The sequence below is a fragment of the Condylura cristata genome, unplaced genomic scaffold, assembly GCF_000260355.1.
Source record: "Condylura cristata isolate star-nosed mole 26May11 unplaced genomic scaffold, ConCri1.0 scaffold00036, whole genome shotgun sequence".
NCBI classification, from domain to species: domain Eukaryota; kingdom Metazoa; phylum Chordata; class Mammalia; order Eulipotyphla; family Talpidae; genus Condylura; species Condylura cristata.
The window spans coordinates 8,471,917-8,496,461 of NW_004567137.1; the positions used below are offsets into that span (position 1 = coordinate 8,471,917).

Consider the following 24,545-nt stretch of genomic DNA (forward strand, 5'->3'; position numbering starts at 1 on the left):
TTTATCACAAAAGGACACTACTAAACCTAACTTCCCATTCTTTATTTCTAACAACACACACTAGTTGCTATACATCCTCTACTGTTCTATATGCTTGTATCATAGTGTCTTTTCCAAAGACACCAATCCATACCTTCACACATACTTTTCTTACAATGTGACATCAGGAGGTAGAAGGTCTGCATTATCACCCTTGGATCTGCTCAGTCCTGAAACTACTATAGAAATAACACTGCCAGACTTCTAAGGCTAGATGATAAAAAGCAATATATTTTCTGTCTGGCTCCTCACAACACACAGGGTGGGAGCCACGAACTACCATATGAAGAAATCTGGTTCCCAAAAATCATAATGATGAAGAACCTTTGAAGAAAATATGAAGAGTAAGAGAGAGATGATGGGAGTCCTCAGCTGGTCCCAGTTTCCAGATGTTAGTCTTCTCAGCCCAGGCACCAGAAGAGACAGATGCAAGAGTGCATCTGGAGATGGCCCTCACCAGCAGCCTTTTGCTGCTCCTGAATGACACCAAGTAGAGCAAGAATGATCTAATCCTGCCACGTCCTGCTCAGATCAACATCTGTAAGCAAAATAATTGTTTTAACTATTGTATACAGGACTTGGTTGTCATGCAGCCTGCATAACTGGAACAAAATCTGATTATGTATTAACTTCTAATACTTCCAACAACCCTATGAGGAAATACGATTAGTATCCTCATCTTACAGGTGTGAGACTAAGGCAAAACTTAAATGTCCTGCCCAAATCTCACAACTGTGAAACAGTAATGTCAAACAATTTTTACTGCTACACTTAATACAGACATCTGACAAAGATTTAACAAATACTGAAATATTTAACAGATTTCATCCAGTGTGCACATGAGGTTGTTTCTTTACTTTTCTACATTTACAGTGCATACACAACAGGAGGTTTAGAATTACTCACTGGGCAAATAGGTTTACTAACAAGGTAAACATTTGGTTCTTACAAGTCAATAGGCTTTATTAAAAAAGAAAGAAAGAAAAATAATTTTAAGGATAGTCATAGAAAGCACTAATGCAATCAGGTTGCCCGAAATTTGTAATTTAGGCCACTGAAACAAACCCAACTCCTATTCTGAGATAAAGAAACAAAAACTAAAATTTTATTTATTAAGAACTAATAATAAATTATCAAGATTGGTCTTAAGAAATCTGAAACATTATTAGTTTTCTGTAAGACAATCTAGTTTTGCCTTCCAAACTGCTGAGGCACTATAAGCTTTTAGATCAGTAACTTAGAAACTAAGGGGTGAAAAGTGAAAACAATTGCCTATTTTATTGCATATGGTACGTAGGTTCAAGTAAACTTTCTTAAGGTCTTCCTGCTCACATAGGATAGAAGGAACTTTAATTCCTTATCTGGATGATGTGTATGTACTATAAACCACTTAGAAAGCTCTCATTTAGGATATACTCTTAAACCTAGTCAGTGCCTTGTACACAGTAAATGCTCCCATAGTTTTTAGTGACAGACTTAAGTAGATTTTTCAAGGAAAGTAAAATATATGGCTTTGTCACACTGAGATAATCATAAAAATTAATTGGAGGCACACTAAAAATCATTAGCCAAACCAAGATATTATTATTACTATTATTACTGTAATTACAAGCTATTATCACTATAATTTTAGAAGCTAAAATAGATTTTTCTAATCAAGAAAAAGACTACTCTCTATCCCCACAATTATTTCTCTGAATAAAGACAAAAGACTTTTTCCCCAAGACCCAGCAGCATTCACTAAATTGGCCAAAAGGGACTTTGTGCAACAATGATGAAATATAGGCTATGGAAAACAAGCAGACTGCATCCTTGTTCTACTACCACTAAGCCCTGCATACATTACATTAAATTTTTTCTCATCTCTACTCTATTGCCCATTAAGATTATCCCACCCACATTTTTCATCCAGATTAAGAGATCAGCAAGCAATTATCATCAAAAAAGACTAATATTAGAAGTATCCTACTTCATTACAATTAGACTATCTACAAAGAGTTGCCTTTTATCTTCTTAAAAACTTTCAGGAAAATTTCTTAGGCAATTGACAGCATGTAAAAAAAAAAATCTATGAAGGACAACACCACTATATACTAAAGCTATCCCATTTATTTCAGATTTTTTTAGTATTAAATCATAAAAATTATCAGATGATTTTAACATATACTGCTTTAACAAGAAAGACTACACTAGTTAGTGCTCAAGACATGTCTGCATAATTCCCTACATGAGTTTAATGGACAAAAAGTATGAGTCATTCATAGTATACTGACAAATATTTATTTCATAATATAGAAATAAGCTAGTAAAGGTATTTACTGAGAAATGCCTCCTAAAATCCCTGTGCTTTCACTTAATTGGTAACACACTTCATCTTTCTTAGAAATTCAGAATATAACTAAAAATCAGAATTCAATCAGGGACTTGGAATTTGAAAAATTAGAACTAAGTTGGAAGGTGTTAATAAAAACTCCTCCTGGGCCCTCCCTGGTGGCGCAGCGGGTTAAAACACAGCACTAAGAAGCTAAAGCCACTTCCACATGAGTTCGATCCCAGCCTGCCCCGGAGGTGTCCACATGGAGGTGACCACATGGTGCAGCAGACCTCTCCTGACCCGCCCACTGCTTCCCTCAGCAGTGTACTTCGTTGATCTGCCTGTTCTGCTCCCCACTCTGTCTATGGTGAAGCCTCTCACCCTCCGCATCTCTGGCTTGTACCCCAGGTCTGTATGAATAAATAAATCTTTAAAAAAAAAAAAAAAAAACTCCTCCTTCCCCTAAAGTATAAATAAGTGCAACACTTAAAAATGAACTTTTAAAAAAAAATGAACTTTTAGATTTCATAATCTTAATAGGGTTCTAAATGAACTAGCACATAAGTTACTCTACACAAAAAAAGGGTGAAAATTAAAATAGCCCCTTATACTATTTTAATTAAACTTCTCTGACCAAGATAACTACAACAGTCATACAGGCAGAACAAAGATCACTCAAGAACCAGAAGGACATCTTCAAGAACTATCACTTAGGACAAAGTTAAAAAGTTAAAAATCTCTGCCTGCTTCCTCACTCACTCTGTGAGGATGCAATGAACTGAACCTACAATCCTTTCACTAAGTTCAATTCTCAAATTCTTAAAAGCAAAGTGGGGAAAGCCACACTGGTGGAAAGAAGACATATGAATCAGGTACATAATTCAGCTGAGTTCAACCAATCACAGAATATAAGCAGTGTACTAGTAAGTGTAAGTATAAGACTAGGGGCCCTCCCACAGCGCGTTAAAAGTGCAGCACTGCAAAGCTAGCCAAGGCCAGCAATGCAGCAGAGTTCCATCCCAATCTCTCTCCCCCTCTCCCCCAGGTGATTCACATGGCACAGCAGACCACTCCTGTCTTGCCAGCTGCTCTCCTCAGCCTTATACTTTGTCAACCTGCCTTTTCTGCTCCCCATTCTGACTCTGGTGAATCCTCTCACTCCCCCTGCACCTCTGGTCTGTTCCCCAGTTCTGTATGCACAAACAAATAAATCTTAAAAAAAAAAAAAAGGTATAAGACTAGTTAAGTACATAAGTATAAAGACATGATTTTAATATTAAAAATGTTATAGTCTAGAGAACACAAACACAACTATTATTTCAACACAACACCATAAATATGAAGCAGACTTGAGATGATTTTGAATCAAGAACTTATCTAAAATATCTATGGATGTCTGATGTCTGAATGCAGCACAGCTACACCACAATCTTCTGGGTTGTTGTCTAATGGATAGGAAAAGGAACTTCTATTTCACTTCCCAAGTAAACCACAGAATCACCACCTATAAGCTCCCAATTACTTAATACTCTTGAATAAAACAACCTCATTAAAAAAAAACTTATTAAAAAAAATCTGAGCTTCAGAAGTGAAATGATTTTCCAAATTTTCTGCAGGCAGCTTCTAGTAAAGTTAGAGTACAGTATTGATTATTTATTCTCACTAGAGTTTTCTTTCCACATTTCTGTGCTTAAGAAATGGAAGGATGATGTGGAGTTAAAAACACCCATAGGTACTTTTCATACCCAATTCATTTAACTATAGCATTTTCACTGTTATTTCTCCTATTTTACAAGTAAGCAAACAACTTACTGAGAAGTTAAACTGATGTAACAAGGCAAGTCTTCCTGACTTAAGGCTCATGCTCTTTCACTATCCAAAGTTGTTTTAGCTTTTAGTAATGCGTATGTCTGAAAAAATAAGGTAAGCTATTGTTCCAATTAAGACCAAGAAAACTTTTATTTCATAAACAGTAATAACATTTTTATTACAGACCACTCCAGAAATTAGCTTTCCTCTCCTCTGATTTCTAAGTCTAACTTTCCCCCCTAACTCCAGCCTAATCTCTTCATTTCACTATAATTGCACTATAACTACAGCCTCCTAATTGGTCTCCCAGCTCCCAAACTTTCCTTCTCTACCTCTGCCACATATGATTAATTTTCCAGCAAGAGAGTTTCATCATCCTCCAAAATAAACTTGAGAATCCCAAAAATGTGTCAAGTGCTGTGCCAGGTGCTACAAATACAGCAATGACCAAAACAGACATGGTTCCTATTCTCACGAAGCACACCATCTGCAGGAAGAGAAATAGTAAATAAAACTCATTTAAGTTGTGATAAGGACAATGAAGAACTGCCAAGTGACAGCAATATGTCTATCAAAGAACCAGGAATATATTGCCTTGAGAAAGTGTTCACGGTAATATCCAAATGTGACTAGGAATTACAGAGACAGCAGTTGGGGGGAGGCAAAAGAATTCCATACCCAAACTTATACCCAGAAAGTTCTGTGCATGTGTCTTGGCATGAAAGGCCTCCCATTAGTTATTAAGTCTTACTGTCCGGTTGCAATGTAGGTAGAATTTCTTGAATATGCTAAGCTGCTTTCCTCCTATGTTTCATTTAAGCCTTCTAGAAATTTCTTATCATTCACCTAGTCCTAAAATTTAGTTCCCCCTCTTGCAACAAAACTCTTAGTCACTGACTATAATATTTGCTAGTTTAAATTTTTATTTTTGTGCAGAAGAAATGGGATACTGGCCAGAGGTGGAGGCAGATGGGTTTGAGAGAATTCACAAGAGACAAAGTGGAAAGCAGAACAGGCACATCTACTGAAATACACTGCTGAGGGGAGCAGCTGGTGAGGCACGAGAGGTCTGCTGCAACATATGGGTTAGCTCCCTGGCCAGGATCAAACTCAGGCTCTAGTAGTGGGCTTCTGTAGTGGTAGCACTGAGACTTAACCCTAGTCCACTATGGAGACCCCCCTCTAGTTTAAATTTTAATGTGTTACATCACAAGCAAATTTACAGAAAAAATAGGAAAATAATGCATTCATCTTCTCATTTTTGTTAAACATTTCAGAAGGCACCATAACATTTCCTCATCAGTGCACAGAGCACACAATTAACAGTAATGCTTTTAAACATCAACCTGATCGCCTATGCATGCCTAAAACTGTCCATTGTGTTCTAAAGTCAATATAATTATTATTTTTTTAAAGATTTATTTATTTATTTGTGCATACAGAACTGGGGTACAGGCCAGAGGCTCCGGGGTGGTGAGAGGCTTCACCAGAGATAGAGTCAGGAACAGAACAGGCAGATCAATGAAGTACACTGCTGAGGGGAGCAGCGGGTGGGTCAGGAGAGGTCTGTCACACCATGCGGTCACCTCCGGGGCAGGCGGGAATCGAACTCATGCGGAAGCGGCTTTAGATTCTCAGTGCTGTGCTTTAACCCGCTGCGCCACCAGGGAGGGCCATAATTATTATTTTTACAATACAATTCAGTGTGATTATTTCACTGCAAATCTACTGACATTATTAGAAAACAAACTTCCAAGCTTTTTACTAACATCAGCAGTAGTCAGTAAAATAGTGAAAAAGTATTATGAAGTCTTTTAACTCAACCATAAATAAAAGCTGAATGTTAAAGAAATTTGCCTACATGGTAGATTTACAGTAAAATATTATTATACAGCTGCCCTTTCACAAATTCCTGCAACACTCATGTACAGATACTTGCCACACATTTAACAGTTGGCACAGTATATATTTTGTCGTTTTAGATTATACAGTGCTTTGTAACAGCCACCAGGTATTCTGAGAACATTTGTGCCATCCATCTCCCAACCCACAAGAGTCAGGGACTTTGTTTTATTAACCCAGCACCTAGAATCATAGCTGGTACTTCAAGGGAGTTCTACAGATCTCTAGAATAAACACCTACCAAATAGTAATCACTTATGAACAGAAGAAGAACCTTTAATTGACCCCTTTGTGCAGACAAGAAACCTTGAGTTCTAAGACATTAAATAACTTAAATAACTGCCCCATGGTCATCCAGCTTGAGAACCAGAATTTAAATCCAAATATTCTGACTCATAAAGCACTCTCCCCCCCCATGCCTTTTTCCCCCAATTTCAAATTATCCATTTTATTTCATAAGATATTAATCTCTGCTTCTAGTAATAGTTTTTTAAAAAATCATCACTGCAGAGTTTGCATCACACTCAGTGTTTTAAATACGCTTTTTATAGAAATTTACAATTTCCGACTTGTCCCATCATATATTTACTTTCACTTCTGGATCTTCACTAAATCAGTACGTTCTCAACTTAGAAGAAGTACTTTGAGAACCTGAAGTCTAAGATGTGTTCTCAGAGAAGCACATGAATTTTAGCATACAATTTCACAGGTTAATTGGTGAAGCATATTCCCAGAGAAAGCTAACCTTAAATCATCAATGTCGATAAAATGATCCAATTCCTGACCCTGGTTAGTACCATTGTTTACAATTCTATTGTTATTGTTAACACTAATAATAATAATGAAATGAGCTGTTTTAAATAATTTCAAAAATACCAATCTAAAAAAAGATAAGGCAAGCATTCAAGTGGCTTGTTAGTTCAGAGCTCTTGAAGAAAATCATTTGGACCTCAGAAATAAAGCATCTAAGCTATTACTTAAAATAATAATATATGTGGCAATACTAAGATTCCTACTATGTCTTTAGACCTATTTATACTGCAATATTCCCTCCACTTACAGAAGAAAGCTATACAGAGAGGAAAAACTAACAAGTACAAATATGTGAATTAGAGGAAAAATTAAAGCCCAATTTCAAACAAAAAAAGTCACTGAAAGGTTGTCTAGATCAACAAAAATGTAAAGCAATTTTATGTAAGAAAATCTACTAAATGCAAATGTATGAAAAAGTGTTAAAGATTTATTTAGATCATAAAGAACACTGCTCTTTCCTTACTCTCAGATCACTTCCTCGGAGGGTAAACAGTCTCAGTTACTGGGTGAGTAACTGAGGACTCCTGACAAGAGTGCCCATATGAGAGACATCTTGGACTTAGATTTCCAGCCCCAGTCAAGCACTCAGATGACCAAAAGTGCTGGCGACCCTTTCACTACAAACCTAGTGAGATCGTGAATCAAAATGATCCAGCTAAGCCTCTCCATTATGAAGCCAGAAACCCCAAGATAACAAAATGTTTATTATTTTTTAAGTTGTTAAATTTAGGGGACATTTGTTACATGGCAACAAAGAATGTAACAGATAAGCTTGAAATGTCTAGCTTGCTTACATTAAAGTCAATAAAGCTTTTGTGCAAGGAGACAAGGCAAAATCTACAGCTTGGAATTAAGTGTCTAGCAACAACAGACAAAATGGATGAAATGGAATGCATTTTTGTCTTCCTATCTCCCTCATCATCCATAAAGAATTCTGCATAGGGCCCTCTCTCGTGATGCAACGGGTTAAAGCACAGCACTACATAGCTATCAGAAGCCACTAAAGCAGGAGTTCACTAGCCCACCAGGGAAGTGACCCATATGTTGCAGCAGACCTCTCCTGACCCACCAGCTGCCCCCCTCAGCAGTGTATTTCAGTACATCTGCCTGTTCTGCTCCCCACTCTGTCTCTGGTGAATCCTCTCACCCCCCAGTTCTAGTATGCATAAATAAATAAAAATCTTTTTTAAAAAATTCTGTACACATTATGTACCTATGCCTGGCAGTAAATTTCCTCATACACAGGACACCCTAACTGAACCAGTAAGGTGCTAATAGTTTTTTCAAAAAATGAAATGGCTCCTCAGAATCTCTCCATATAAATTCAATCCCAAAATCCATAGTTTTTATGTTTTCCACTTAGTTTTTAGCACAGAGTCATACTTATCTTAATAGAGTTGCAATTAAGTATAGTATTAATAAAAACTGAGACTAGCTCTCTTCCCTAAATTTAATAAAAATGAAAGGGAAGCTAAAAAATGAATTCTGGACACTAACAGCTGCTTCAGAAATCGAGGGGGTAGCTAGTACACTGGGGTTCTTCTATCAGTAAGTATGAGCCAAATGTTATTAGACAAAGTCTTTTACTGGCTCAACCACAGATCCCTAATACTGCCCACAACCTCTACATGTAGACTTCAAGTATTAATGTGATTTACAAGCTTAGCCTCTATCACAGTTATCACCCTACCCCACAGGCAACTAAAACGTGACACTTGGATTTATCCAGAAAGAGGTAAGAGTGATGAGAATCGTGGTCTTGGCTTTTTCAAAATAAGTCATGGCTTATATTCTAGTTGAACATACACACAAACATCAAGGCATTTTAAACTCCAAAAGTCTATATACACACAAACATCAAGGCATTCTAAACTCCAAAAGTTTACTGTCTAAACTCAACCTTAAAGTGTAATTTTTTATAAAGTACTTAAAGGTCCTATACAACTACCTATTTCCCCCAAAGAAAATCCCATTTTTTTTAAACAAAAGTTAAAAGTAAACTACATTGTCAACTTCAAAGTTTTCAAATTTACCAAAACAAAAATCATTTCATAGTCAATTTTCACCACAGCACTTCAATACATGTTTGTGAAATGACACCTTGGATCACATACTTTACTACCTGATTATTTTTTTTAAAGCCCTTACATTTAAAAATACTTGAGACTGCAACAAATAGATAAACTCAGGAAGTACAATCCATTTCAAAATGATAGAAAATCTGAATAGGTATTCTAATAGAAAGAATAAAGTCTAATAATAATAAAATCACTGCCATAGAAATGCCCTCACTTTTTTAAAAGCACTCTAAAACCACAATATCCTTCCATCAGTTACAAAAATAAAGACTTCCTACCATGAAATCAATCTATAAAATCCAATTACATTGGTGTAATCTACAGGACAACTGATAATGTCAACTATAGTAGTTTCCAAATCAAAGCAAGAAAAAACAAAAACCCTCACAGGCAACAAGGGAACATTTCAAAATTAAGAATATCAAGCCCATAACCAGTTTCTCTAATAAGACTTTTCATTCAAGTCATAAATCTGTTACCCTGAGATGGTAAATCGATTACAGGATTTTGCAGCGTCTAATGTGTAAGCATTAGGAAAAAGCAAAAGTATGTTTGGTTAGTTAAGTTTTTAACCTTGTACATGTGGCACCAACATTATTGCTTCCTTAACGTGAGTTATAAGGTAAAAACCAGATAGTCTCATGAATGTCTAACAAATATGTAATAAAGCCAAAACTGTTCTTCCTGAAACAATACTTCACCACTAATTCACTCCTTCCTAGAGGGCTGCAAAGGACAGGTATTAACTAAAAATTAAAAATAACACTTGATACATACAGCTTGTTATGTAAAGTGAATTATTCTATCTCTTGCAAAGTTCAGAGCTCCACCACTTATAGCCTGTATTTACTGTTTTGAATAAGACAAGTCAACTTGATTCTTCATTCTCTACCTTGTGAGAATGAAAAGACTAAGGCAATTTACAACTGCAGTGTTAGGTGTTGTGTGTGCTAGGTAAAACTGAAGAACTGTGGTAGAATCTGGCTGTATAACTAACATCAACTTTCAAATATCTACTGCTACTAAGGGCTATTAAAAAATTATAAATAGCACATGCTTCATTCTACAGTCCACAACAAATTTTAATTTTCTTAACGACATTGCCTATGATTCCACAGACCAGTAAAATATTCCCAAAGTTTATTAGTCTATTTTACCTCAACAAGTTTTAAATAGACATTAAAATGTCAAACTCAATCTAATCATTTCCAAAATATGTAGGAATTTGTATTTTAACAATAAAAAAAGACATTAAATATAACCCAAAGTGTTAATTTTTATCAGTCAACAACCAGAATTCCTAGAACTTGAGAGTACTCAAACTTTTACAACCAACTCAATTGTTAAAAATTCTACTGCTCATCAAAACATCAGTAGATGGTAAAATAGTGTAATAAACCTGAGAAACAATATATTAACGATGAGGTTCTCCGTTCAAAAAGTGCATTAAAAACCCATTAACTAAAATAAGTTTTCCAAAAAGATCAAAAAGTAATGATAGGAGCATCTGAAACATACAATGAAAATTTTAATGATCCAAAAAAGTGAAAGACATTTTGTCCACTTTATTTCTAGCAAGCTTTGAAAAAAAGCTACTTCTTCACAGACCGCTTCAACACATGACTTTAAATGTTATTATCTAAAATCAGGATGCTAAGGTTGAACTATTACTATATAAACAAATTTTAGCCGCACATAAAAGTGCTGTACCTGTGTTTGGTGCGATTCCCATTCTCTTCGGTCCCGTGAAGTTTTTAGAAAAGGCGTCAATTCACTATTCGTTCCGACAATGACTTAGGCGACTTTTAAACTTTCTCCCAGATTTGATCGCAAAACAAATCGGGGCAGTTAATAAAATCACTTTGGAGACCACACTAATGACTACAAACGGTGAACTCTGAAAGCATCGTTTAAATATAAAAGGACTAACCTTTTTCTTGCTTTAGGTAGAAGTGAAACTTGGGGATCTCCTCCGTGAACTACTAAGTTCTAAATCCAGGCGAGACCAGCCATGTTGGAAAACACTTGTCAATTATAGTTCTGACAAGTGTTCGTGAACACGGTTGGGTGAAGCTAACCTTGTGTACCGAGGTGTGTACATCAAGGCCTTCTTCGGCTCCGCCCGAGGATCTGGGCCTACTTTGGGGACAGTTTGCGGGCCAGAACTGTCCTTGGGTCCGAACGCAGCGCAGAGCCGAGGGGAAAGAAGGCGGGGAAAGAAGAGTTGGGGGAAATGGTCTAGAGTTGGAAGCCGCTATCCGCTGCGAGAGGGGCGCGGCGGCCCGCAGAGATTTCCGAGTTGAGAGCCTGGGGGAGGGGCCGAGGGTTCGGGGAGCTGGGGGATCGCGGCCAAAAGTCCCCTCGGAGGGGCCCAGGAGTGCGAGAGGAGGAAGGGAAGGGGAAACGCTTCAGTGCACTGACCTGTCTTCGGAGTCCATGCGGCTCAGGGGTTCCCCGTCCGACGACATCTCCAAGCTGCCTCGCCGGCCCCCGGAGGTCGCGCTGCTTCCGCCTCCCCCAGTCCCGTAGCCCTCGTCGCCGCCGCTGGAGACGACGCTGCTGCTGCTGCTGCCGCCCCCGCCGCCGCCCTGGCTGCCCCGCGGTCCCTTGGGCTCCTCCAGGCCCTCCTTGCCGTCCCCATCACCGCTACTGCTGCTGGCGGCGCCGGGGCTCAGCGAGCGCGTCTCGTCGCTGCTGCTCCCGCCGCTGCTGCCCACCAGGCTCTCGGCGCTGCTCTCCTCCTCGCCCCCGCCGCTGCTGCTGCTCTCGTCCTCCTCCTCCTCGTCGTCGTCCTCCTCGTCCTCGTCCTCCCCGGCCTGGCTGGCGCTCTCGGGGCTCGGCTCCGACATCGTCTCCGCCTCGCCGCCCCCCACTCCGCCGCCGCCCCCACCACCTCCGCCGCCGCCGTTCAGCAGCAGCGCCGCCACCGCCTCGGCCTCGGCCTCCTCTTCCTCCTCCTCCTCGTCCTCCTCGTCTTCGGGGGGCTCAGCCTGGCCCCTCGCCCCTGGGCCAGGGCTACCGGCGGGCAGAGGGCTCAGGCGGGAGAGCTCCTCCAGGTCGGCCATGTCGGTGATAGCGGCGGCCATGGCGGCGCCTGCTCCTCCGCCTCCTCCTCCTCCTCCTCCTCCCCGCAGCCGCCGCCGCCGCCTCCTCCCTCTCTCGACTCTGGCTCCCTCGCCCCCTCCCCAACGCCCCAAACTCCGCCGACGCCGCCGCAGAGCAGGAGGAGGGCCCGCGAGCTGCGTCAGCCCGCACACGCGCTACGGAGCCCGCGCGGGGACAGGCGCGCCAGTGCGCGCACTCTCGCGGAGATGGCAGCGCGCCTGCGCGGCGGCACGAGGCGGCACCTCCCAGGCTACGGGTTCCGAGCTCGCGCCACGGCCCCGCCCCTCCGGCCCCAACGAGGGTTCGGAGTTTCCTCCCCGCCTTCCCACGCCCGCGCCCCGCCCCGGCCCGCCCCGCCGCTGGCGGGCGCGCGCAATCTTAGTCTGCGGGCCAGGGATTTGAAGTGCTCTCGGAGTCCTCGGGATGAAATCGCTCATCCCTGCGGGGTCTGGGGAGCGGGGACTGGCGCCGAGCCAGCCCGAGCAAGTCCTCGGGCTTCTGAGCGCTGACAGTCGGCTAGGAGAGGCGACTGACGTGAATCCAAATAAATAATGCAATTCAAGGAGCCACAGGGAGCTACAGGTTTCCATCAAACCTGAGTTTGAGTCCCCCAAGAGTTGGTTCAATCACAGTCTCAGGTCATCGGTCTTTTATGTTCAAGATCTTCCAACTTCTTAGCCCATGAGCCCTCTGAAATAATTTTGTATGTTCTTATACAGTTTAAGTAACATGTACTTTTTCTAGCTTGTTAAGAATATTTTCTCACACTTTAAAGTAACGAAGGAACTCTAAATAAATACATGGCAATTTAATACCGCCAATATCCCCAGTTTTAAATACAATCTCGTTTATATTGGGGTCATTGCCATCCTTTATCTTCTAGAACTCATTTATACACCACACCTTCAGAATTTTATCCTAATACTACATTTTATATTTGAACTCCCTTAGTGATCATATACTAAAAAGGTGTTGTCTTTAAATTTCCTGTCAACTGATACAAACAAATGTAGTTCGAATTCTTAAAAAATAAGTACTAAACACAAAAGTAACATTGGTGGAAATGTATCTTGCAGAAACTGAGTTCAGTGAGTTTTTTCCAGCTTTTTTTTTTTTTACTTACTCAGTGGATGAGTACTACTAAAATGAGAATTCTGCTTCAATCCAATTCCAATTTTTCAGTCCCATGGATGTAAGCATTGAGGAAACTTGTTTGCATAAATAAGTAGGTGAGAATGAATGGAGTTTTGTTGTAGTAAGGCAGTCTAAATCTTTGAACTCCTTCCAAATTATACGCCAAAAAATCACATAAAGATCTAACAAAGAAAAAATACTTTTAATGATCTATCAGCTGACAACTCTGATCGGGTCTTTTTCAACCTTGTTGAAAGCGACTAACTGACAACCCCCTGACTTGAAAAAGGATGTGTTATCCATTCTCATTCAGTAGTGATTGTTCCCTTTTTGGGTGTCCTGGAGGCTTTTGCATCCCTGGGGAATGGCACCTTAGTAAGATTTGGGACAGGAAAGAATTGTGCCTTTCTTTTGTAAAATAGGGGGAGGGTGGGGTCTTAAAACGAGTGAGACTGGAGAGAACACACACACACCCCCCATTACATGCTCAGCCCCAGGGGGGCATATTTTCAGGCAGATCAATTTTAGGGTGGCTACCAAAGCATAGACAGAACCTGAACCAGAACAGAATTCCCTTGCTCAAACACAATTTTGGAAAGTCTTCCAATACCACGGGTACTCCAATATTATGTCTGCTGGCTTCATTTTTGAAGCATCTGTTCTTGATTCCTATGTTGCTTTAAGAGAAGGCAGAAACAAAAATAATACATGATAATATAGGAGGATGGTTTGCAGATATCATGTATGATGTAGAATACTAACATCAACATTTTAACTTCAAAGCTACTTTTTTGAGATTGAAGAATGTATGTTATCATCCTGTACTCTTTAGAGTACAACTCTTTAGAATTCTTAAAGAGTTTAACCCAAAAGCATTATATTAAGTTTATGTACCAGGCTTGATACTTAATTCCTGGACATTGAGACTCACAACTGGCTGAATCAATCAAGGAAAACTTTATGAAGATGCAGAATTTGTGTATACTAAGATCTATGATGACATGTAAGTTTGATTTAGTTGATCTGGTGAATTCTGTGTAAGACTGGGAAGCTTTACCATTGAATAGCATAAAAACTTATTCATGACAATGTAGTAATCCTAAAAAGCAAAGTTAGAAAACGAAGAGTTAAAGGTCAGATTGCAGAAAATCGTTCATAAAAAGTTTGACTTTGAAGGACGGTGGATTTTAAAAAAAAAAAAAAAACTTGATAGGATTGAAGTAACTAATGTTTAAGAGCTATGGTATAAGGTGTAAATGAGTAAAAGTGAATGGAGATTAAATGCACAGAAATGACATGCATCAAAGCTACAAACGAACGCTCCAAGTTCATTATTATTTATTCTTACAGACTCCAATAAGCTATGTTAGAATCAGCTTTTTGGAGTAAAATCATGTGTTTCCCATCAGTAATGACGTTTGTTTTGCTTAGTAGCAAATATTTTGAGAACTTGAATGAAGTGGATATGAACACGTGCAAGCCTAGATTCATCAGTTACCAATATTTTCCCACATTTCCATGTGCTTCATCCCTCCTTCTGTCTCTTTCTCTCTCACTTCCCTTTCTCATTTTCCTGGTTGGTTGACTTGCAAGCACAAATGAATACTCTGCAAATATATCCTCAGAGCATGACACTCTCCTATACAGCCATTGGCGGAGAGGACCCGGAGTGGCAGGGAGGTTTGATGAGTGCCTTCAGGTAGCCTAAGGTGAGAAGTTGGCTGACACCACAAAAAGAGGGGGTCTGCAGACCAGATGCCCTTCCACAACTGCAGCTGCAGCTGGAGAAGTACTAAAATTAACTTCTGGAAACTTTTCTAACAACTTGACAGAATAATTTGATGTCTGCTGCCTCTAATAATAAAATAAAGTTGCTTATGTCTTTGATATCATTCCACTTTATTTTCTGATTCAGGTAACTCACTGTTACCATACTTTACAAAAGAATAGGTCCACTGGAAATTTAGGGAAAAAAGAAATACTGGCCCTTCCTTGATTGAATCACTGTATTACCATTTCTTCCTTTCTGCTTGGAAATGCACGATGTTAAATTTAATTATAAATTGCATAGTATCACATCATAGCTTAAGAGCTATTTGATTAGGAATAATATTCAAACTCTTCCACCACACCACTAATGAGGTCAATTAGAAACAATGACTTGAATTTCACTGCCTCTGCTACCTTCAAGCACCTTCGGCTTTCTGGGAACCCCTGGGGGTAAGGAGTTTCTCTCAAAGGCAAACACTCTACTCCCTGAGGCCCCCCCACCCCCACCCCCACTTCCACCCCGCTCCTCCACTCTCCAGGCTCTGCAGGATCCTACCGGGATCCCGGATGCAACCAACAGCCAGAACACCAAGCACCCTTCAGGTGCAAGCCTGAAGAAATAGCTATGTGTTGTGGACCTCTTTCAGGGCAACCCGGAGCCAACCGCTTGTGCCCAATCTCACATTTGGTTTTCAGTGAAACAGTCCTTTATGTCTAGACTCAGAGCTCTGTTTCTCTTAGGGACCCAGACAGAGTTCCATGGACCTGGACTGGAGACAATGTGGAGTAACAGCTATCCCACGCTGCATTTATTACTCCCCATCCAATGACTTAAGTCTTTTAGAAGGCTTCGCTGTCGAATCCGCCTCCACTGAAGTGATTTCAGTTCTAGGAAGCAGGTTCAGCCCCTTGTCAGCAGGTTTCTTTCAGTCCTGCCTCACCAGTTTGCCAGACATGCCCAGACATGCTGGAACCCTAGCAACAGACCCTTCTTAGAGGCATGCCGCGATTCCTACAAGAGAGGTGGGATAGACAGAGAGAGAGACTTTTGGAAATGGCTCAAAAGTACGCTGTCCTAGCATTTTCTGCACCTTTCTCTCAGGTTCCTCAATCTGCGTGGTGATGCCACCCTGGGGAGCGAGATCAATGGCAGCACTGTGACCTCATTCTCTGACTGACTTGGGGATAAAGAAACTGGGCGTGAAAAGAGGTAACTCAGAGGACAATGGAATGATAAACTCCAGAGGCTGGAACAAACTAGCAATTTGATGAAAGCTTCCCCAAGCTGTAGATTGTTTTAAGCTAAACACGACCAAATGATGATGATTATAGTTTTTGAATAAAAAATGCCTGTCGGTTGAACTCTGGTGAGAATTAGCTGCTGTGGCTGGCTGTCTGCAAGAGGCTATCACAGACACACCTGGCATTTTGAATAGTTTCTCATTTTGAATTTAGTAAAATGCCTCCATAAACTTTTTGTGAAATGGTAGGCAAAACATGAAAGGTAAGGAACATAACTGCCATGGCTTTTGTTTGTTATTTTATCACTGACTGGCTACCCAACTAACTGCATTCAGCGTTCAGCACTGTCAAATATTAAAATCAAAGCTGACAGATTAGCTCTTGTAACCAACTAGTTAAAATACTAGCTAGTATTTTGCCTGACAAATCTCTAGGAAGACAGTGAAGAAACATAAAGTTTAATGGGTTAAATATTTAAAATTCATATCAGCAGTTTGGATGAATGACCTTGACTTCGAGCATAAGAAAAAAAAAAAAGGCAACCCTTCCCTTTAAAGCAGAATGCTATATCTATTAATCACTGACCTTACTATACCCATTTTTTCCTGCTTTGGCCCTTATTTCACTACCTACTTTGTTCTTTGACTAGTTTTTTAAAGGGAATGTTATTGTGTTGCTTTGTTTTGCTGATTCTGCTCCCCCAAGACTCCCTGGCTCCCACCAGGTACATCTGCAAGGTGACCACCCAAGTGAAGGAAGAAAGTAGGGAAAGGGTACAGGAAGTCAGACAGTTAGGAACAGGATGCCCCAAGTCTGCCTATCAGCTTGAAATAGAAACAATCACAGGTCAGGAATTTGTTGCCCACCCCCATTCAATTAAAAATGGAATGCTCAAAACACTAACATGATCTAGCACAATAGCAATGGGCCAAAGTTGGCTTCAGAAAGGCAGGCTGGGTAATATGGTAACTCAGTGGGTGTCAGTAGCCTAGGAGATGAAACATAATGCAGAAACACCCAAAGGCCCACTGTGCCTCTATAAACACGTACTTCTCACCACCTCAGTGGCTGCCACTCCGGACCCTCTTTGCTTTCCTGTCCTCTTATCTATCAATAGATCTCTTGCTTTTCTATAACTTTGGTCTTGACACTGAATTCTTTCCTCATTGAAAACAACTGAAAAAAGGGTCCTCATGGAGTCCTCAGACTCTAAACCTGTTCCCAAAAAAAACCCCAATTCACAAGCACCCCAGAAATCCCTTTCTTGGCGACATGACTGGGTTCTAACCAATGAGCTGCCAGCAGAAGAGGTCACACCTTCCTAAGGAAACTGGCTGTCACTTTTCCTGTGCCCTGCTCATGGGGTGCCCTGCACATGGGGTGAAGTATAGACATGATGGTAGGGCTCAGACATCCACAAATACATGTAGGGAAGAAAGGAGCATGCCCCCCTCCACCGCCCACCCCACCCCATCCCTCAGCTGGAGTTTGTCTCCAGCTGATCAGGCAATCACATTACCATCAGACAGATTAGTTGGAGAAAAAAATTTAACTTGCCCACATACGAGTGGCAATCTACCTGGAGGTGAATTCTACTACAGGTGGGGCAAAATGTGGGTATTTATCCTGAACTAAGGAATGAGACAGGGCCCTGTGGCTTCAAAGAGGGAGGACTGGGACTCTCATGATAACATGCTCTATAATTACCTGTTTGCCTTCCATATAGAATAGGTTTCTCTGCTCACAACAAGTGTGAACAAGGGGAAATCGGGCCTTCTTTCTTACTGGGGGTGCTCCATTGGCCTTTGGCCATGACTCAGGAGGGATATAAAACATTTCAGAGGCAGTTCTGTGACCTTTAATCACCTTCATGGACTGGGAAAATCTACAAGGTTCAGCATAGGAGACATAAGAATCCTAAATCAGGAGTCAATCTGAACTAAGAGATAACAAAATTCTCCCAACTATGTGCACAATTATCATACCTTGAATAACTTCTAACTGCTTTTAACATTCCCCATGCTGTTTAATAAATGACTAGCTTCATGAACACAACCCCCATTTTTAAATTCAGCACGCCAATCCACTAGCCTTTGTGGAACTATTGAGAGTAGAAAAATGTGTCAGCAGCAAGTAGCAAAATGCATCCTTTCTGACCCAATACTACCTGAAGACTAGTAATTTGGGCCTTTGGTCCCTCTTCAGCATGTTCATTTTTAGTTTTGTAGAATTAAAGCTTACACTGTTGGCACAAACCTAACTGTAACTGAAATGTGATATTTTAAACTGGAGCACAGAAATTTTAACACGGAATGGAATGGTAGCTCCATGACTAAATTCTCACCAAGAGAATTTAAATGGAGGCAACAGGTGCAACTTTCATTTACTGATTGGGTACTTGCAGGTCCTGCTGGAAGAACAGTCCATGGACCCAACCTCAATAAGCATTCCAAAAGGAATCTGGGTCCCTGAGCAACGCGAGGCACCAAGCTAGCTAGACTGACCAGATAGGTAAATGGCAGAGAAATAAACATCTATGTTGAAGTGACTATATTTTAGGATGCCTTTTTTTTTTTTTTTTTTTACCAGAGGAACTGGGGTGTAGGCTAGAGATGCTAGAAGGTGTGTGTGAGAGGATTCACCGGAGACACAGAGGGGAGCAGAACTGGCAGATCTACCAGTTGAGGGGAAAACATACCGCTGAGGGGAGCATCAGGTGAGATAGGAGAGGTCTGCTTGTGCCATGTGGGTCAGCTCCCTGGCCAGGGATTGAACTCATGCTGGTGGCTGCCCGTGGCTTCATAATGCTGAGACTTAAACCCTGAGCCACCAGGAAGGCCCTGCCTTTTTTTTTCTTTAATGACAAATTACCAAAACTTTCCTGTATGCCTTACCCATCTTGCTCCCATTTTCTCTTTCATCTTGAGTCTCACTCTTAATCCTGGCTCTTTCTGCTCAGTCCATGAAATTGATTAAATCCTTCCATTCTTATCAAGTAAGAATTGATCCCAATGTCGTCCAACTACTAAACATATGAAGTACACTTTTTGTTTCATTGTTTTACCTCCCATTTACTGAACAAAATGAAACCCACCCCATCCCCTCTGCATTTTTAAAAACTGCTTGCAGTACAAGCATCAGTCATCAAATTTGGAGGGTATTCTCAATTCTGATCTTACGAATTCACTATCTAAATCCTAGATCTAACTGCACTGCATTCTTTCCTGCATTTTCTTCTCTCCTTTCACTTCTAAGATGCCAGATTGATCTGCACTGTTGATTTCTCTCATGGTTTCTTCTGCCCTATTTTTTCAAGGTTGGTTTCCAACTCTGCATCCTTAGTCAAACTTCTTATTCTTTAAGGTCTTCTTGGTAAAATATACCATTCTCCGGACTTTGATTTCTGATACAGCCTCCCAGATGTCCTCCACAGTGCTGGGATGCATGAATGGCTCTTGGAGGTATAGGACTCTTCATTGATACTGGCACCAATATACAAATTTTTATGTGTTTCTATCTCACTGTTTCCTCCATGTGTTACAAATCAATTTCAGCCTATTTGGGCTTTCAGTGACTATAAGGATCTTTTAGTATTAGTAGCATCCATTGATTGGATTAGGTGGAAAGGAAGTAAGTCTTCCCCCTCAACCTTGATATCAAATGGTACATGCAAATCAAGACTTGGCCTAAATTCTTCCAAATATATAAACTTTTAGCAAGGGTGGGGTGAGGTGGAGAGGGAGACATACAACTTTATTTCACATAGCACTGCTTGAAGATGAACGTTTGTCCTCAAGTAACTTCTGGCCTATTTGTAGATGCCTCCAAGAACTGATAGAACACACTGGAAAATCAAACAGAACTTAACTGAGAAGATAGCAGGCTGTTGAACTCTCCAGCAACTTATTCACCATCTGTCAAGTATATTAAATGTCTACTATGTGTCAGGCACTGGTCTTGGCACTGGGTATATAGCTATGAATGAAGCCTGTAAAAGTCCCTGCTCTCATGAAATTAGGTGTTTTCTACCTTATTTTCACAAGGGTGATAACACTGTGAAATTTTTCTAACCAGCTACATATCTGGGGCATCATTTAGCTAATGAAATTTCTTACTTTTTTTTTAAGCATTTATTATTTACACATACAAAAACTGGGGTATAAGCAAGAAGTTCAGGGGGTAAGGGTGGGTGAGAGGATTCACCAGAGACAGAGCAGGGAGCCAACAGGCAGCTCAACTGAAATACACTGCTAAGGGGAGCAGTGGGTGGGTCAGGAGAGGTCTGCTGCACCATGTGGGTCATCTCCCTGCCCAGGAATCGAACTCGTACTGCAGTGGCTGCGCCTAGTTTCATAGTGCTGCACTGTAACCCATTGAGCCACCAGGGAAGGCCATGAAATTTATTTCTAATATTCCTCTAGCTAATTAATGAAACTTCTGGTATAAATTTTAATAAAGATCCTTGAAATGCTTAAGTAGCCACCTGGGGAGTATGGGTTCCTGATTAGGGCACTTCAAATTATCACTAACTGCCCCTGGAGTGTGAATTCCTAATGGGATAAGTCTAATGATAACTAACCTCCCCTAGAGTGTAGATTAAAGTTAATTTACACACCAGTACACTGTTTATAAGAAAATGTTTTAAAGTAAATTATAAGGAGGTAATATAACAACATGTCCAGGGTTCCCAAGTTTCACAGATAGGTTTAAAATACTTAAAGAGACACCATCCTCTGGGTCCCCTAACATCAACAGGAGCCTGTCTTATAACAAAAGACAGATGGCATACGGAGTGTCAAGGTGGGCATCCCTAAGCTTGCATGGTTTGCTTTTCTGAATGGCCGATGCCCAAGTAATCGCGATAACTGGATGTTTCCAGTAGCGTTCGTGCCGAAGTCTTTAATCTCAACCCAAATGTCTTGTTGAAGGAATTCTAAGCGTCCCATTTTAGGGCCTGGGGTTCATAGCAAAATCTATTGGGGTTGGCTGGGCCACAGAACATTTACTCTTTTTGTGTGGAATTTTGAAGATACTTGCAGACCTTCTGCAGGTAGGCATATTTATTCTAGTTCGAAAACATACTTAATTGCTCCAGTATCAGGGTTTTGCCAGAATTATAAGTCAAGTAATCAAAGAATCAAAAGCATTAAAGAGTAAGCAGGACAGTAGACAATAGAATATTAATTGAGTAGAAAAACAAGTGAATAGTCATTTGTAGTAGTTAGTTTCATTTATATAAAATAATAAGATAGCTACACACATATATAATTTGGTAAGAACCTATAGCATTTTAAGTGTACTTTGATGGATTTTAATATAAATAAAATTTTCTATCATAAGTGATTGAGCACACACATATATAATTTGGTAAGAACCTATAGCATTTTAAGTGTACTTTGATGGATTTTAATATAAATAAAATTTTCTATCATAAGTGATTGAGCAGAGTCCCACCTATACATATTTTTGTGACATAAAGCATTTATATATTTTTGTGACATAATGCACACATTATTACTTTCCTGGATGATCTGCGAGTGTTAATAACTGCCGATTTAAAGCCATGATATTTCCCATATCTTATTGTGAATCTGCCATATAAGAAAACATACATATTTTGGTCTTCACCCCTAACTCCTGGTCAGAAATCCAAAAACCATCATAATTTCCTAAACAACAGAGGAGCTAGGAGCATCTTTTGTTCTATTTGGTCTTTGACCCATATTCCTGACTCAGAGTTCCAAAAACACTTGGAACTTTCTGGATGATATAGGCGGGTTTTGTTGCAACTGAGGGACTCAGGACCAAGCCTTGAATAGTAGTTTCATACATTCACTCCCACCCGCTGAGAAAGAGATAGGGGCTGGTGACTGACTTAACAATCCATCTACCTACCTAGTGAGGCCTCCATAAAAAATCCCTAAAATATAATGTGCAGAGAATTTCCAGGTTGGTGAATGAAGCTTTGGTCCAACTGCAAGTAGAAAGAAGCACCTATGCTTGGGGTCCTTCTAGACCATCCTCTATGTATCTCATCATCTGAATGTTCACCTGTGTCTTTTATCATATCTGTTGTTATACCATATACTGGTAAACGTTAATGTTTCTCTGATTTCTGGGAGGGTTCTCCCAAATTATTGGACCCAAGGAAGGGATGTGGGTATCCCAATCTACAGCGGGTGAGTAAGAAGTACATCTGGGACTTGTGACTGGAATGTGAAGTAGGGGAAGTCTTGTGAGACTGAGCCCTGACCCTGACCTGAACGCTGGGTAGATATTGTCATGACTGAATTGAGTGGTTAGATAGACACCCAGTTGGTGTGGGAAAACTGGTTCACACATCTGCCATCAAAAATGTTGCAGGCAGGAAAGTCAAGGACGTGACTTTCCTAGATACTTAGATAAAGAAAATATTCCTGAAATCAACTTCTGAGGCTTGCAGGGAGAACTGACCTTCCAGGACATTCCCCTGTTCATTGATGGTTTTGTCACATCCAAAGTTTTACTTCAAAGGAAAAAAAGTTGTATCAAAGTATATGTAGCAGACCTAAGTAGAAGTTGAATAATCAGTTTAGCTGTTGTAGATAGTAAGTTAAAGAAAACAGAGGGACATTTATTTCAAAAAGATAGCTAAGGAGACAGCTACTCAAAAGATTTCAAACTGGAGAATGGAAGCAGTGAGCAAATTTTGAAAGCTTACTATGCAAAATTCCTATTTTTGCAAAACTGAGCCAGTTTGTATAGGCGCAATGTGTAGGTTCTTTTTGGTAGATACATGTAGACAGAAAAATTTCTTTTCAAGTGAAAGTCAGGATTCCAGAGAGAGAAGTGGGTCAGGCACCTAGAGTCCTGTAGTGTTCTTGGCCAGAGAGTTCCCTGAGGGATTTAGCCAACAGCATCACTGTGAAGAGTTTAGGCTCTTGGGATTCATCCACCCTACTTATGCAAAGGGCAGGGAGAGTCTCTGCAATATTTTTAGATAATTACATATCATGAATATCTTTCTTTGTGCCAGGGGAAAAGAAAAACCTTCATTTCTAACATTCATCAACAGATCACTTTGCTCTAGCAAAATGTATTTCTCATATTTAGTAGGCAAATTACAAAGTGTCATTGTTTACCAAAAACTAACAAAAGCATTAAATTCCCTCCTACTTCTCCCCCAGACTGTACATTCTTGTCTTGTTCTTTAGCTTTTGCTTTTTTTATACATACAGATAATAGTGAGAATAGTACAAGAAACACATACTCATCAACTAAATTTAATAATTCTTAAAATTTCATCATATTTACTCAAGTATTATATGGTTAATTAGAGATACCATGATACATTTCACCCTCAAATACTTTATTGTTTTTTAAAATGCAGCTTTAAAAAAATTATTAAGGGCCTTTCATGATGGTGCAAGGGGTTAAAACTGTCCACATACACTGCAGCATGAATTCAATCAAAGGCTAGGGAGGTGACCCACATGATGTGGCAGACCTTTCCTGACCTGCCCACTCCACCCTCAGCAGTGTACTTCCTCAATCTGCCTGTTCTGCTCCCCACTCTGTCTCTGGTGAATCTTCTCACTGCCTCTGCACTTCTGGCCTGTACCCCAGTTAGGTATGCAAAAATAATTAAGTCTTTTAAAAATACAAATATATTTATTTATGCATACAAGAGCTGGGGTATAAGCCAGAAGTGTGAGGAGGGTGAGAGGATTCACCAGAGACAGAGTGGGGAGCAGAACAAGCTGGATGACTGAAATATACTGCTGAGGGGAGCAGCAGGTGAGATAGGAGAAGTCTGCTGTGCCATGTGGGTCACCTCCCTGCCTGAGGATTGAACTCCTGCTGCAGTGGCTGTCAATAGCTTCAGAGTGCTGAGACTTAACCCCTAGTGCCACCAGGGAGGCCTCTCACCCTCAAATATTTCAGTATGCTCCCCTTAAACCTAAATACATTTCCTCCATAGTCACAATATCATTATCACACTTTATAAATTTAACAGTAATCTCCCAATAAACTCTGACGCTCAGATTTTCACTTAGTTCCAGAAGTGTGTTTTATAGCTGATTTTTAAAAGCCAGATCCAATAAGGATCTTGCCTTACATTTGGTTGTTATAGGTGAGTACCTTCTGGATTAGAATACTGCCAGCATCTGGGCTCCAGTTTAATACAAATATCACAGATATATGCAAAATATTTTAAAGAAAATTAAAGACCTCACAGAGACTGCACTAGGTATCTTCACCAACTTCATCTCATTTTCTCTTTTCTGAAGAGGAAGCTTTCCAAAGGGCTCAGCCAGGTCAATATGTATTCTCTATAGAAGAGAACTTTCCAATCAGTT

The 24,545-nt window shown here is 40.3% G+C and overlaps 1 protein-coding gene across 3 annotated transcripts in view; it reads right to left on the reverse strand.

The window, feature by feature from the left end:
* The window catches only part of AEBP2 (AE binding protein 2), a 65,862-nt gene extending 53,801 nt beyond the window's left edge, over nucleotides 1-12,061 (reverse strand). For 2 of the 3 annotated variants that reach the window (XM_012732910.1, XM_012732911.1), the window contains exon 1: nucleotides 11,377-12,050. In XM_012732910.1, coding sequence (XP_012588364.1) covers nucleotides 11,377-12,041 — 665 coding nt within the window. In that variant the 5' untranslated portion in view covers nucleotides 12,042-12,050. Of the gene's footprint in view, nucleotides 1-11,376 lie in introns of all 3 variants that reach the window. The other variant, XM_004693231.2, reaches the window with a different exon arrangement.
* Between the last annotated feature and the right edge of the window lie 12,484 nt (nucleotides 12,062-24,545).